This window comes from Nuphar pumila, chromosome 17 (assembly GCF_984573655.1).
Source record: "Nuphar pumila chromosome 17, dmNupPumi1.hap1.1, whole genome shotgun sequence".
Classification (NCBI taxonomy): Eukaryota; Viridiplantae; Streptophyta; class Magnoliopsida; order Nymphaeales; family Nymphaeaceae; genus Nuphar; species Nuphar pumila.
Window position 1 is genome coordinate 60,417,252 of NC_143265.1, and position 14,861 is coordinate 60,432,112.

At 37.2% G+C, this 14,861-nt stretch overlaps 1 protein-coding gene across 2 annotated transcripts in view; it reads left to right on the top strand.

Moving 5' to 3' along the window:
* LOC149812018 (Tetratricopeptide repeat (TPR)-like superfamily protein) overlaps positions 1 to 14,861 on the top strand; it is a 228,728-nt gene that overhangs the window by 5,567 nt on the left and 208,300 nt on the right. For both annotated transcript variants that reach the window (XM_089993921.1, XM_089993922.1), the window contains exon 2: positions 908 to 1,012. In XM_089993921.1, coding sequence (XP_089850047.1) covers positions 908 to 1,012 — 105 coding nt within the window. The remainder of the gene's footprint in view (positions 1 to 907; positions 1,013 to 14,861) is intronic.

Consider the following 14,861-nt stretch of genomic DNA (forward strand, 5'->3'; position numbering starts at 1 on the left):
CAAATTGCAATCAGTAATTCAGATGTTGCTCAATTGCATGCTTTGTTCTGCATTAGTCCATGCCTTTTTTGATATTTAATATTCTTCAGTTAGATTTTTGGTTCAATTAGAGTGTGTTTTTGTCAATTCATGATTTTTAATAGGCTTTTGTATAAGGGGGATCAAAATAACAGTTTTAACCAAATAAGGTGGGTCTGCGTTGTGATAATAGTCACAGCTTCGCTATACTTCAGTCCTTTAACATATGAAGGCAATTTATGAATAGAAAGATAACCCTGTTTGTAGTGTCTTCTTAGGTTAAAATGACCTACAATCATGTACAATTAGGATATGCAGAAAAATACAGGGCAGAACTTAAAAATTGGAGGGAAGACAACAATCACTTTGTCAATTGACTGAATGTTGTTCAATAACTTGGTTCGAGATGGTCTCTGGTAATTTATCTTTCTTTTCTAAATAGGTGATCCAAGGAATAGCTTCTGTTGCCATTCAACCCTGAGCCCTTGGTTAAGTTAGAAGCATGGCTTTTAAAATCTGACATTTTGTGTGCCATACCCATAGTATTAATCTCAAGGCGAGTTGATGGAACTTATTATTAGAAAGGAATGCACATATTGTGAAGACAATATCACCTTTCTTAAGCCAGTTGATACTCTATATTTTCTTGGTATATGAGCACGTGCTATGTTCATCTTGCCTATAGGACAGAATGGATATGAATTTGAAGTATCAATTTCCCTATTTGTTGTTTATAATGTTCATTTTGCCATTACTTCTCAACTTGTTTTCTTTAAGCTTAAGCTAACAACAGCTTCTCAAATTGTGAAAACTGAAAACTATTGAGTTCCTGGTTCATTTGATCATGTTTGTGCTAGTCCAAATGTAAGTTTCTTCTTCATTGTTTCAGATAATGTGACGTTACTTTATCCCATGGAATGTTATCTTGAATCTTCACCCCGGAGGAATAATCATCAGGACACGCCTCTATGGATGATGGTATTTGCACCAGGAGGTATATACTACTAGTGCAATTGTTTGCATCAAGTTTTCTTTCAAAAGTTTCATCATGCCTTTAATTTCTTTATCACTTATTTTGAATACTTTTGGAAACTAACTAGCAATGTGCTGGTGCTACCTGCTGAAACCATATAAAATGAAAGCCAAATAGACCATGAAAGCACACTTTGCATCTCTTATTTCAACTTGATGATCTAAACATTAACTACATACAAAGATAAAATGCTTTATCATATGAGCAGTATATATGGCTTCACCATTCAAATTGACACCCAAACAACAAGGTGAACGTCATATATTTTCTTTCTTTGATTTTGACAAGTTTCACGTAAAATTTCACAACATAATCTCAAGATATGGAACATAAACAGTTTAATACTTCCAATTTTTCTATTTATGACTTAGTGCAAGTTAACCGTGCTTTCAAAATTATCATTTCTTGACAGATTCTAAAATGTATATCATCTTCAATCTATACTGTAGACAAAAAATATTATTCTAAAAAATAATTGGGAAAATTCCATTTAGAGGCCAACCTTTTGCTACTAATTCCAAATATGGGCCCACATGTTTCTGAAATTCTAAATATGGGCCAATCTTTTCAAGGAAACTGTCAAACGGAACATATTGGAAAATGTGAGATTTTTTTGGTTTCTTGTATCGTCCCTTGAAAACTGGAAAAGTACTTACTTATCCTCGTAAAAAAACAAAAAGTAGTGTCAACTTTTAATGATGAAGGTTACTGTTGTAATTTGACTTATGATTTAACCTGAGTTAAAGGACAATAATAAATGCAGGCCTTTGTTTGACATTTTCCTGAAAAAGTTTGGCCCATATTTGGAATTTCCTAAGTTACACGGACTCGGCTATAAGGTCGACGCACCCGCGTCGACACGCCCTGACACGGGGTAGACACGGTCAACCAAGTGTTGGACTCGGTCAATGCACCGGGGCCGAGTCCGTCCACATTTTGGACTCGGTCAACTTTGATCGAGTCTATTTTTATCCATTTTTAAGGCAAAAGACGTATAAAAACTAAAAAAAAAATGATCTTTATATATATATATATATATATATATATATATATATATAGCCACGTCTCTAATTCTTTAGCCTGTACAGTTTGTCATTAGTAGACTGTGCAGCTGCACAGTTTGTCATTAGCAGACTGTGCAGCTGCACAGTTTGTCATTAGTAAACTGTGCAACAGTTTGTCATTAACTGACAGAAAATACAAAGTAAAAAGAAACAAAAAGTTAAAGTAAGAAGTAAAAAATAAAGAAAAAGAAAAAATATTACAAATATATACGTATATATTATTTTCTAACACCGTGTCCCCTAATGGGCACAACTTTGACCGAGTCTTATTATTCTTATATATATATTTTAAATAAATAAATAAATAAATAAATAAATAAATAAATAAATAAATATATATATATATATATATATATATATATATATATATATATATATATATATATATATATATATATATATAGCCGTGTCCCCGTGTCCAAAATTTTTGAAATTGCTCCGCACCCGTACTCCCACCCATGTGACATAGGGAATTTCAGAAATGTTTGACCTATATTTGGAATTAGCGGCAAAAGGTTGGCCTGAAAATGAATTTTTCCCACAATAATGTAATCAAAAGGATCAAAACTTTTTGCATGCAAATTATTCCTAAGACTGAGCTTTGATATTGCTGAAAATTAAATTTTTTAATTTTTTGGATTTCATAGCAATGTTCTGAACTTGAAAAGTGGCATCCAAGATGTACACTTCTCATAAAAATTTTCAAATCCTGGTAACAACTGATACATACCTTGAATTGGATCTTCTTGATTCTACATTTGTGTGACATTATTAGCCTGTAGTGTTCAGCCTTGTTGCAAACTCTGTCTTTGTAGTTCTTAATAATTATATTGGCAAGCTTGGTCGGTATTGCAGCACACTTAGATGGCCAAGCATTATTCAAATGACCAACTCAATAGCATGTCAGAAGTAGTAGGGATAAGGTTAAGGAATGATCAGCATGGTCTTTGCATAACCAATCACATTGGTTTCAGTACATGCAGAAGGTGCATGTTGCAAACATGGTCCATGCATAACCAATAACATTGGTTTCAGTACATGCAGAATGTGCGTGTTGCAAACCCACATGAGAGAGAGAGAGAGAGAGAGAGAGAGAGAGAGAGAGAGAGAGTTTAAATGGAAGTCCAGGTAATTGACCGGAATGGTTATCAAGGGAGAGTGGTTTTAGGATATATGGGAGCAGTTGCAAGAAGTGGTGTATGTGAAAAGCAATAGAAGATAGGGATGGGCCCACGTTATGCCATGGGAACGGCTATGGATATTGTTAATGGGAGAGAAAATAGGAACAAGTAGTGGTTATCAAAAGGAAAAAAGAATAAAAGGGATCAGTTAAAAGCGAAAACCAAGGTTAAATCAGTAATGGAGACAAAATAAAGTAAATTGAGGTATTTTTACTGTACAGCTAACTTATCGATACAAGAATGGGTGAGCTTTTAGAGAAAGCCTTTTTTTTGAGGAGAGAGAGAGAGAGAGGAGTGGGGTGTTTCCTATTTTTCTGGAGTTTGTTCGAAGCAGTTACCTATGGTACTTTCTATATAATAATAGATTCTGCCTTCGTAGGTGGCTTGCCATAAAAACAATTTCCTGTTTTTTATATGCAGTAAACTATATTTGGATGGAACATGTTTTTCCATTCAAGGTTCGTGTTATTTATCATGTGTAATATGCATGAATAGGAGAACTGAAATTGGGGCTGCCAACAGTTTGTCTTGGTTTGGGAAGCATAGAGCCTATGTCACATAGGTGCAGGTGCGGATGCAGCACTTTAAAAAAACTTGGGTACAGAGAGGGTATACACGCATATATGTATGTATGTACATATGGGGTTTAATTAGATCCTACTGACCTAGTCGCAGTTTGGGTCTTCTCAATTCTGTTATGGATGCAACCCCAGATCTGGACCATGTATGATTTAGTCTAATCAGACCTGTGCCCAGACCGAGGTCTGATTTAATCGATTGAGACCTGGGATTAAACCCAGATCTGAATTAATTGAATCAGACCTGGTTCTGGACCCCAGTCTGATATACTCTGAATCAGACATGGGTCCAGACCCTGGTCTCATTTAATCTAATGAGACTTCGGTATGCACCTGGGTCTGATCCAGATTCAGTGAAACCTGGGTTCAAACCAGTGTCACTGATATCTCTGATATTTTGAAAATATCATGATATTTTTGGTATTTCAAGGTCAATCGATATTTTCCTGAGATATTCTCGATATTTTCCAAATATCGCCAAAATCGAAAATATCATGATATCATCGTAATATATTCCCGAGATATTAAAAACCATATATATTTTTTTATATATTTTAAGTATCTTTTTTTGTTTCTTTTACATTTTGAAATATTTCTCGTTGTTTCTTTATATTTTTGTAAGAAAAACACTACAAAACCAACTTTCCTATCTTTTTTATTATTCACTATATTTTATTTAAAATTTTAAAGCTTTTGAGATTTTCCCGAGAAAAATCACTTTTTAAAAATATTTCCGAGAAAAACCCTCGCCTAGAAATTACCTTGAACAATATAGGTGACTATGGTTCAGTCAATTTTCCCTTAGTTTAGACAGACTGAGTCAATGCCTAGGTCTGATTCAAGTAAAAAAACCCAACACCTGGCCTTGTAGGGCAAGGTGTTGAGATAGTTCATAAAATGAGAGAGAGAGAGAGAGAGAGAGAGAGAGAGAGTGAGACCCTCATGGCAGAAAGAGGAGGAAGAGAAGCACCACTGCAAAGAGGAGAGAGAGAGAGAGGTCAGCACGATGGCTGGTGGCGAAGCAGCAAGGCATTGCTAACTGTGAAAGATGGGAGGGGGAGGGGATTGTGTCCTAAACCCCCCTTTCATTTTTATTTTTTTTAATCCAAAAATTATTGGGACAAAAATGGACTCGGTCAGTGTTGACCGAGTCCATTTTTGGTCCAACTTGAGCTCCACACCTGAGATTATGTTGACTGCACCTGGTATGGCGAGACTCACATCACATCGACGCAGGTGCATTGGCATATATGGCGAGTCTATGTGCCATAACATATAGCTATTAGAAACGGTTAGTGTTTATGTTTGTTTATGTATTATATCCAGGTTAATGTTGGGGAGTATTTTAGTCTATTGTGAAAAGACGTGTTTGGATCACGGGTTCGGCTCCAGACCCGTGCTCATGTATTCTTTCATTAATGGCACACATGTATTTTCTTCTCTTTGTAAAAGGGTATTTTAGTACCCTTAATTTGTATTAGTAACATATATAATGACGACATTAGTAGCAGCCGATTCCTGTATTGAGGAATCAGGTTTTCTCTGCAGCTCCTTCTCTCTTTCTCTCTGCTCTTCACCCTTCACGCAAGATAAACTCTGTTTTATGAAATCTAACATGTTATTAGAGCCACGCTAGAGCTGGATTCGAGACTAAAAAAATGTATGTCTAGAAAGATTCTTCTTCTTCCAAGTCAGAAAATCGAATTCCAACATTTTTTTTCTGAATCTTAATCTTGATCGGACCTGATCAAAATCAGATCTGAGCACAAGAACCCGAGCTCTCTTTTCTGTCTCTCTCTTAATCCCAAAACCTTCTGCGTTATCTTATCGATCAGATCTGATTTTGATGATCACGTTTTTCTGAATACTCAGATCTGAGCACGAGAACCCGAGTTCTGTGAGACAAAAGGTAGATCAACATTTTGTGAGACAAAAGGTAGACGAGAAGGAGATTGAGCCTGAATTTGTATGAACCACCGATCAAGTGGCTGATATATTCACAAAAGGTTTGACTAAAGACAGGTTTTGGATGCTAAAAGGCAAGTTGTTCATGGTTCAAAACCATGCACAACTTGAGGGAGGGTGAAAAGGCGTGTTTGGATCACAGGTCCGGGTCCAAACCCGTGATCATGTATTCTTTCATTAATGGCACACATGTATTTTCTTCTCTTTGTAAAAGGGTATTTTAGTACCCTAAATTTGTATTAGTAACATATATAATGACAACATTAGTAGCAGCCGATTCCTGTATTGAGGAATCAGGTTTTCTCTGCAGCTCCTTCTCTCTCTCTCTGTTCTTCACCCTTCACGCAGGATAAACTCTGTTTTATGAAATCTAACATATTGAGCCCACCATACCTAACGGTTGCAATGTTGCAATATTTTTCATTATAGGTAATGTAATAGGAGGTAGAATGAGCCCACATTGGGAGTTGTCTCCAGATTGGAGCCCGAAGTCCTGCTCTCTCTTCTCTCTCTCTTCGTAATACATCAAAACCTTTGATGGTATCAGATATCTCTGTTGAAGATAGGGATTTTTCTATGTTGGTCTAAGAGATCTTGACTCTTTATTGCCTCTTTGACATCATCCCTCCATTCCTTCCTCTTTTCTGGTTCCTTTCTTGCTCTCCAAGTTTTAAGACTTCTCAATATTTTTCATTATAATCACTCACATATTCACGTCTGGCCCATTTCTTTCTTTTTCTTGTCAATTCCCTGTCCCTTTTGTTAAAATATGATTGTACATATATATTTATATATATAGATCACGACACATACACATATATATATGTCTATGTGTCTATCTACATGTATAAATATATATATTTATATATTTCCTTTGTAATACCCATTAAGGGTAAAATAGTCTTTTTACCATTTCACGCCATGTATATTTTTCTCCTTTCTTTTTCCCTTTTCTTTTTCCTTTTTCCTTGGAAATGTGACCGTTGGAAGGGCTCTAACGTCCCTTAGGAGCCCTTCCAAGGGTCCTCTTCTTGTGCCTATAAATAAAGGGGTTCTCCCCCATTATATGTAAGCTTCTTTGAAGCCCTCTTGAGTGAAATATATTTTTTCACTTTATTTTGTGTGTTTTTACCACTTTTGTGGTTTGTTGTATTTTTGCCCATTAATGGCTACTTGTGTATGTGCGTGTTTTGCTTTCACTTCACTCATTTGACACTTTATTACATGATATCAGAGCAAGGTTAAGAAAGTTTCATCGGAATCTCACTTGACAAGTAATATCTATCCTCTCTCTTGCCTTTAAACCTTTTTTTTATAAATGGCCGACAGGGATGCAAAAATCGATCTCTTATTCAAATTGAATATGACCAGTTACCGAATGTGGGCGGCCGCTATGGAGAATAACTTCAAAGGTAAAAAACTTTGGGGGTATGTGTGTTGGACCATTCCAGAATCTCAATTGAAATTAACTAAGTTTGAAGGCAATGAGGAAAAAGCTTTTAATGAAGAAGAAAAAGAGAAGGCTATTCTTGACTTCTCTTAAAAAATGGAGGATTAGGAAAGTGAACATGCTAAAATTCTAGCATGGTTCATGAATAATGTGGATTTAAAGATTTGCGCAAATCTTGCAAAGTTTAAGAAAACCAATGAAGCTTAGTTCTTTATGAAAGGAATGTACACGCAAAGAGACCTTGCTAGGCATTTCTTTTTACAAGAAAAGGTAAGAGAAACCAAGCAAGGTGACATGAGTATTAGGGACTATTATAGTGCCCTATCTTCTTTGTGGGATGAACTTGTTCTCCTTGAACCTCAATAGGAAGGTAGTGCTATTGCCATGAGGCAAGAGCAAATGGAGAAAAAAAATTCTTTCAATTTATTCATGGGCTTCGTCCTGAATTTGAGCAACTTAGAGGATCCCTACTTTATAGGTATTTTACTCCTCTAAGTGATATTTTGGCCGACTTATGTCAAGAAGAAACTCGTTTGGCCTTGAAAAGCGATGTTGATGAAGTTCATGCCGTATCTAGACCCGACAATAATGTTATATCGTATAAACCACCCCATTTTTGGAAGAATAATGGTGGTGGAGGAAGAAAGATTATTTGTCATAATTGTAATGAACCGGGTCATATTCGCCCGGATTGCCCTAAATTCAAAAAGGAAGGTTGCTTCCGTTGGTGAAATTCCTCCAAATACAAATGAAGTTTCAAAGAAGGATGGAGACATAAAGGAGTCCATTGCGCATCTTACCGAAACTCTTCAACAATTCATAAAGATGAACTCTTCTACTGTTAGAAACCCACCCGTACCTACATTGAGAAAGAGAGAGAGAGAGAGAGAGAGAGAGAGAGAGAGAGAGAGACGAAGAGGCGAAAGCAAGAAGGGGTTTGCGGCTGTCACAATTTCTGTATGAAATCGTGACCTAAAACAATGCATTTATAACTTTACTTTACATAGATATGGATCTGGGTCTGGTGTATCCAGACCTGATTAAAAGGAAACGTATACTCTGTACACAATCTTTACAATCTTTACATGGATCGGGTCGACTCAGGTCGGATCCTTTTTCACCCCCCCTCAAGTTGATCATGGTTTTGGACCATGAACAACTTGCCTTTAAGCATCCAAAAACGATCCTTGGTTAACCATTTGGTAAATATGTCTGCAACTTGACTTTCAGTACTGATGAATTCAGGCTCAATCTCTTTTTCTTCAACCTTCTGTCTCATAAAGTGTTGGTCAATCTTAATGTGCTTAGCACGACTGTGATGTACTGGATTCAATGACATGTTGATAGCACTTTGGTTGTCACATAGCAAGATAGTGTGGGAGATCTTTTCTCCTACTTCAGTTAGTAGATGCCTGATCCATGTGACTTCGGCAGTAGCAGCAACCATGGATCTATATTCAGCCTCAGTGTTTGATATAGCAATAACCTTTTGTTTTCTACTGCTCCAAGAGACTAAATTTCTTCCAATGAAGGCACAATATCCTGATGTAGATTTTCGTTCGTCAGGATCTCTTGCCTAGTCTGCATCATAATATACAGTAAGTTCGTGCTCATCTTTGCCATATGACTGTGGTGAATATATCAATCCATCCCCAATAGTCCCTTTCAGATATCTAAGGATCCTCTTGACCGCTTCCATATGTCCAGTACGTGGCACATGCATAAATTGAGATACTTGATTGACTGAATAAACGATGTCAGGTCTAGTGAATGTGAGGTACTGAAACATTCCTATTATGCTTTGATACCTGGTGGGGTCATCACACAAATCTCCATCATCAACGCTAAGTTTCTGATGAAGCACACTCGAAGTTCCTACAGGTTTGCAGTCTTTCATGCCTACCTTGCTGAGAACGTTTACGATGTACTTATGCTGAGTGAGTGTCAAGCCATGAGCATGGTTATCAACTTCTACACCAAGAAAATAACGTAGAACTCCAAGGTCTTTCATTTTGAACCTCTGACCTAGTAAGTCTTTGACTTCTTGAATGTGGGATGCAGAGTTTCCTGTGATGATAATATCATCGACATAAATTAATAATAGAGTGGTCACAATCTGACTTTTAAAAATAAATAATGAGTGGTCCAGCATGGAATGCAAAAATCCATGTTTTTGAATCTCTAGCGAGAAGCTATCAAACCAAGAGCGAGATGCTTGTTTTAGACCATAGATAGCTCTGTTTAACCTGCACACATGGGTTTTACAATTTTGTTCTTGATATCCAGGAGGTTGCTCCATGTATACTTCCTCATTCAAATCTCCATGCAAGAATGCATTTTTTACATCAAGCTGACTCAACTTACATCCATGTTCAACAACCAGAGAAATAATAATTCGAATTGTTCCCATTCTTACAACCAGACTAAAGGTCTCATCATAGTCTTGTCCTGCTTCTTGAGTGAATCCTTTTGCCACAAGCCTTGCCTTATATCGTTCAATGGTTCCATCTGGCTTGTACTTTATTTTATAGACCCATTTACATCCAACAACATTTTTGTCAGGTGGTCTGAGAATAACTTCCCAGGTTACACATTCATGCAAGGCTTGCATTTCATCATTCATGGCTTCTACCCATTTGGTAGAAGTGGCTGCCTGATAGTACATAATGGGCTCATCTTCCTTATTCAGGGCAATTAAAAAGAGTTGAAGATCCATGAAAAAGTTGTTATAGCTAACCCACCTGTCAATAGGATGTCGTATGCGGTTTGATTTTCTGACCTCAAGAGTATGTGAAGGAGTTGGATTGGTGATTTAGACATGATTCGAATGACTTGATGCTATCGGTCTCTGTCTAGAATAGACAATGCCTTTGTATCTACCTGGTACTTTCTCTGCATTCTGTGATCTCGACGTCCCAGTGTTCTCAAACATCTCTTCTTCTTGTTGTACGCAATCTGAGGAACACACTTCATTGGGGCCAGCAAAAAGTTCTGAATTCAGCCAAGGATAGTAAACTTCAGTTGACATGGTCGTTGCGTCAGCTTCGCGATCAAAATTTTGTTCATCAAGGACAACATTTCTTGAGGTTTTGATGCGTTTGTTGATGAGATCATAACACCTATATCCTTTATAGTCATCTGCATATCCCACAAACCTACATTTCTAGGCCTTGTCTTGAAACTTGTTTATCAAGGACTGATCAATATGCACATAACAAACATATCCAAAAACACGCAGATCCTGATAACTAGGATGAGCTCCAAAAAGACAGTGATAAGGAGACTTATTTTCCAGAACAACCATAGGTAGTCTATTTTACGGCAAAATGAAAAGCTTCTGTCCATAGGTTGATGGGAAGATTACTGTCATGAAGCATACTCATGGCACTTTCAACGATATGCCTATGTTTTCATTCAACAATCCCATTTTGTTGAGGGGTGTGAGGGCATGACACCCTTCCTATTCCGTTATTTCGGAGAAAGGAAATAAAATCACGGGATGAGAATTCTCCACCTCCATCACATTGAAAAAATTGAATGTACTAAGAAAATTGATTTTTGACTAAGGAAAGAAACTTTGAAACAAAGAGAAGACTTCTGACTTATTTTTATGAAATATATCCAAGTGTATCGGGAATAGTTATCAACAAAGATTAGATAGTATCTGCTCACAGATCCAGAGGCAATCGGGGCGGGTCCCCATACTGAAAAGAAGTCATTTCTCGTTCTCTAACCTAAGTCAGGTCTGGACCCGATTTCTGTAATGGATCGGATCCAGATCCAAAGTGATGAATGTCTGTTGTAAATATGTATATTATTAGAGGGTATTTTAGTACCTTAAAAAGGTTATGTATTAGTTATATATTAAACCTCTAATACAATGAAAAACACATTGGAATCTATTGACATGTTTTGCAACCTTTTCTTCTCGTTTTCTCTTTCCTGCACAGGTGAATGTGGAGGTCTTCACGTTTCAACACATACATCAGAACAAATTATCTCAAAAGGTTTTGAAGCTCTCTTATTAATGGAATGGAAAGGCAATACATGACTCTTGCATAAGAGACAACTGAAACACTTATGACTGCTCTCATTCCCATTGAGACTTTTTTTTGGAATGAGATGATTAGAGACAAGTTTTTCAATAAAATGACTCCCACAATGTCCTGATCGACTATGCCATAAAAATGGCTTATTACATTCAGAAATACTAAAAACATTAGTATAAGAGGATGAACATGACTCTAATGAAGGCTTCAAATTCAGATGAACAAGGCGAACAACATGACATGGAGCTTCCTCAAAGACATACATATTGCCTCGTCTCTTTCCTTCAGCGAATGTTTCCCTCGTGCGGAGGTCCTTGACCTGCACAGACAAGGGAGTGAATTCAACTGAAGCATTATTATCATCAATAAGTTTAGAATCAGAGACAATATTTTTCTTGATGTCAGGAACATGAAGAACGTCAGAAAGAGTGAAATATGGCATGAGAATGATAGTTTTTCCAACATGAGAAACAAGATGGTGGGATCCATCTCCAGTGACAATCTTACTTTTTCCAAAATAAGGAATAGGGTTAGAAATTTTTCCTGCATCGCCTGTTACATGAGTTGCTGCCCCTGAGTCAACAAAGCAAGTGCCTTCATCACTCTGCCTTAATTTCAACTCTGACAAGGCAGATATCAACAAATCTTTAATCTCTCCACTGTCTCTGGTATTTGTGAACTTTCTTTTGGTTTCCGTCTGTGGACCCTTTCCTTTATTCTCTGCATTATGCCAACAATTTGCCTTGATATGCCCCTTTTTGTTGCAAAGGAAGCAAGTAGGGATGAATCTTGATCCCTGCGCATGAGCTAACATGTTTGGAGTGAGAAACAGACTATGCCCTCCGTGTCCACTTCGCCCTTGTCCTCCTCGTCCCCGTCTTCTACCATATGTCACTCCTGTGACAAAAACTTCTTCAGAATTTGGGTGAATGTGAGTTTCTTCAGAGAATCCCTTCAGAGTCATTTCGTACTGGATCAATTTGGCTCGTAGCTCATCAAAGGTAGGAAGAATAGGAAGGCACAATAGTGAAGTGACTATCATATTGTAGTCAGATCCCAATCCGCTCAGGGTTTGTTGCACCATGTCATTGTCACTAACGACACATCCTATAACTGCAAGCTGATCTGTGATGGTCTTCATCTTGTTCAAATATTCCATGATGGTCGTGAAATCTTTTCTTAACAATTGAAATTCCCTTTTTAGAAAAACCATCCTGGCTTGTCAAACCTGTGAATACGTCTAAACCAGTCGCTCCCAGAGTTGCAATGTTGTACAATTGTCGGGAATGGCAACAAGGACCTCTTGAGACATGGTTGAGGTGATGTATGCAACAACAAATTGATCTTTCCTTTACCAATTGAGAAATTCTATATTTTTGACATATACGATCGAACTCGCCCCTTGATCATCATTTTTTGCTTCTCTCGGAACAAATTCTGGTGGGACTGGGATGGTTCCATTCAACTGACCTAAGAGACCTTAGCTCCTTATAAAAGGAATGATTTGTCTCTTCCAAATCAAGAAGTTTGAGGTATTCAACTTTTCAAAAATGAGTTGGTTGAGAAAACTTGAAGAAATATTTGATTGAGGGGAATAGGGATCCATAGAGAGTGAATTTCAGCAAGAGTGTTCACGAAATGCTCAGCATTTTTTTTGGCTGTCAGATTCAGAGAATAAGAATAGAGAGATTGAACCTTTTTCTATGCTCTCCAGAAAACTGATATTAAAAAAAACTTTCCCACATTAAATATATTTTCAAACGAGTAGCAATAAGAGAAAAAAATAACTACACGAATATGTTGAAATGGATGCGTGAAAGAGATGGGACAAAGGGAGATCGAGCGGATGACAGCAGTAAAGGGAGTCAAGCAGGCAATGTCAAACAAAAACTGAAGTAGGGCACGCGATTGGTCTACTGTTTCACGTGAATCGATTTCAGCGATTCACGTGAAATACAACCCCTCGTTTTTCATGGTCTGGGTTCACGTGAACAGGATTCACGTGGATCTCAGATCCAAGAGAGAAGCAAGCCCACGTGAGATGTGGGTACACAGAAAAATTCAGAAGAGGAGGGAAGAATGAGAGAAGAAAGAAAATGAAGAAGAGTAGAAAAGGGGAGGAACAAAAAACCTCAAAACATCGATTGTCGCTCTTGTCGGAAGCCTTTTTTTGCCCTTAGATAGATCTAAGCTCTGATACCATGTTAGAAATCCACCCGTACCTGCATTGAGAAAGAGAGAGAGAAAGAGAGACGAAGAGGCGAAAGCAAGAAGGGGTCTGCGGCTGTCACAATTTCTGTATGAAATCGTGACCTAAAACAATCCATTTATAACTTTACTTTACATAGATATGGATTCGAGTCTGGTGTATCCAAACCCGATTAAAAGGAAACATATACTCTGTACACAATCTTTACATGGATCGGGTCGACTCGGGTCGGATCCCGGGTCAGATCCTTTTTCACCTTTTTCATCTACATCATCTTCTTTGCCTTCCACTTTCGGTGCTGCCATTTCCTCTTTTTCGGGTATGACTTCTTGTGTCCTTGACTCGGGTGCCTCATTTCATATGACCCCAAATGCATCGCTTTTATCAAATCCAAGTCTAAACAAATTTAAATCATATGTTTCAACCGCCGAAGGAACATCCTTGGATGTTGAAGGCATTGGAAACCTTGAGAAAACTTATGGCCAAAACAAAGAATTTTTTGTTCCCAAAATCCGAATTATTCCAAAACTTAATTTAAATCTTTTTTTTCGTTTATCAAATTACTGATTTTGAATGTAATGTCTCTTTTTCACCAACCTATTGCTATGTGCAGGATTTTCGGTCTGAAAAGCGGATTGGGTAAAGCCATAGAAGAAGAGATCTTTACTATATGGATTTTTTGTCTTTGCCATCTAAATCATTTTGTTATCATGTTCAATCTAAAGATATTGAGACTTGGCATAAGAGGTTTGGACATCCTAGTATGTCCAAATTGTATCTCTTTCCTTTTTTGGAAAAAATTTGTAATACAAATACATTTACATGCAATGATTGTATTCTTGGAAAGATTCATTCGCTTCCATATTCGCATAGTAATTTTGTGTCAAAAAGATCTTTTGAACTTGTCCATGGCCACAAATGCCTTTGAGGAATCCTCTCTTGGTCACTGACCATTCTTTTAGGAGCGGACTCAACTAGCAATCTGGGGTATTATAAAATACATAGCATAATAAACCCTCGGATCCGTCTCGGCTGTTTCTACATTTCGCGTCTGTGCGTAGCCACAAGCCAGTTAATATCGAAATAATCAATATCCTTTTCACAATATCTGCTTGAATGTGCATGTTTGAGATGAATGAACTGCATATTATATATGCTTATATTCTGTGTCAGTAATTGCTTTAGTTAAATGTTCTCTGCTTGTAGAATCGATTGTATATGCTAGAAATAGATTATTTTCTGCACAGTTAATTGTTCTTGTTAGTGTAGCTTAAATTAGTGTTAAAAATTGCTTATCTTGTCGGTATAATGTCT